At 32.6% G+C, this 1834-nt stretch overlaps 1 protein-coding gene across 1 annotated transcript; it reads left to right on the top strand.

The window, feature by feature from the left end:
• The first annotated feature begins 667 nt into the window (after positions 1–667).
• LOC131055931 (gibberellin-regulated protein 3) lies at positions 668–1619 on the top strand. Its single transcript, XM_057990253.2, has 4 exons — positions 668–779; positions 875–925; positions 1022–1073; positions 1261–1619. Exons 1-4 carry the CDS (start codon positions 711–713, stop codon positions 1347–1349), a joined length of 261 nt encoding a protein of 86 aa, XP_057846236.1. The 5' UTR covers positions 668–710; the 3' UTR covers positions 1350–1619.
• Positions 1620–1834: the final 215 nt, after the last annotated feature.

The following is a 1834-nucleotide window of genomic DNA, read 5'->3' as shown; positions in this document are numbered from 1 at the left end:
GATACAAAACAAAGAAAATAAATGAAAATGCTACCGAACATCTCATTTTAAAAGATTTAACCTATTGCTGATACATTGTACGATGGTTTATTAAAGATTAACTATTCACCATTGACAAACAAAAAAAATTAAACAATTTTAACCTCTCTTTTACTTCATCTAAATTATCAATATTAGTTTTTTATTTTAATCTGATTTAAATTAATTGTTATATTAATAGCAGACCTAGATATCTAGGTTTCCAGGGACGGAGTGTACATTTATTTTCCTCGACAAGATGACATGTTTCAGATAAAAGGAATATACCATATGGTTAGAGAGTAAGGGCACAAAGACTTTGAAAAATACAGGCAGAACAAAACCTTCTCTACTGTTTTTGGGGGCTAAGTATTTAATAATACATACTGACGTGCAATTAACGAACTTCTACATTAATTTTGTGTTAAAATAATGCCAATTTAACGGAGGAACCTAAAAACCCAACACAAATGATATCGAGATGCCCGCACAAATTTGGTGACCTCATTTTACGCTGAAGTTCTGGAATGTTCAACAAACTGCTCAATCCTCTCTGGATATCAGTTGAGTTATTATAAAGTTTATCTCTGAGAGAAAAAAGCCCGTCTATCCTGTATTATATATAACAGAGCTATTTTAAGATAAGAGTTACAGTTGTATGTTTTCAATTTTGAAGTTGAAGCATAGTTTGGATGCCAATGGACTGCTTTCACCCTCGTTATCCCATCTTTGTATTCCTCACCCTGCTGATCATAGTGCAGGTAACAACTTTTCTATTGTAAGATTGCTTTGAATCTTTTTTTCTTTTTTCCTTTTTTTTTTGATTCGGGTATGAATATATGGTGTTGATGAACAGGCTTGGAAAGTATCCACACATGCAGTCGAGGATGATGTGAAGTATGTAGAGGTAATGATAAACTAATTAGCTATCTAACTTCTGTTTTATTAATTTGATTTTATGGAGAAAACTGGCATTAAGTTGTGTTTTGAATTAATGGTGCAGCCTCAGATTGATGTGGGTGAAAACAGTTATAGAGGAGTGAAGGCTCAGATCGGTATGCGTATATGAAAGGCCTCTGCTTAAACATCCTCTGGTTTGATCTTTTCAAAAAAATTAAATAATAGACAGTGTGTTAAGTAAGGATAGAAGTGGTAAATAGCTATTTCAAATAGGAAGATACCCATGTTGTATATTATATGGTAATTGTAAGATTTCTGATATTATGACGTGTTCAAGTACAGACTGTGATAAGGAGTGCAAGAGGAGATGCTCCAAGGCTTCATTGCATGATAGGTGTCTCAAGTACTGTGGAATATGCTGTGAGAAATGAAACTGTGTTCCACCGGGTACATCTGGCAACGAAGATGTGTGCCCTTGCTATGCCAATTTGAAAAACTCTAAGGGTGGACACAAATGCCCTTAGCACATACTCATACGCATATAATAATCCCCATTGCTTCCTCAGAATAATGGATTATGTGTTATGTTACAAAGAAATGCTATAATCCCCATTCTTTCCTTGAGAATGGATTATATACTATTGAATTTATCTTTAATCTTTGCATTCATATTTTAATGTAAAAGTAGTTGTATTTTCGTTGTTTTGTGTTAAAAGGGGTTCAAAAAATATTGTTTTAAATTGATGTATAGATTTACAAATAATTTTAGATTGTCTTTAGTTTTATTTAAAAAAAAGAATTGGTTGTTTCATAGGTGAATATAGCACATCTCTATGATACTAATCACTCTTACAACTTCTCCCACATATCATATATATTAAAACAGTTTGTATGGTTTGTAGTATATTAGAGCACC

The sequence above is a fragment of the Cryptomeria japonica genome, chromosome 5 (genome assembly GCF_030272615.1).
Source record: "Cryptomeria japonica chromosome 5, Sugi_1.0, whole genome shotgun sequence".
Classification (NCBI taxonomy): domain Eukaryota; kingdom Viridiplantae; phylum Streptophyta; class Pinopsida; order Cupressales; family Cupressaceae; genus Cryptomeria; species Cryptomeria japonica.
The sequence above is the reverse complement of the archived record's forward strand: the minus strand, read 5'-3'. Positions and strand labels throughout refer to the sequence as shown.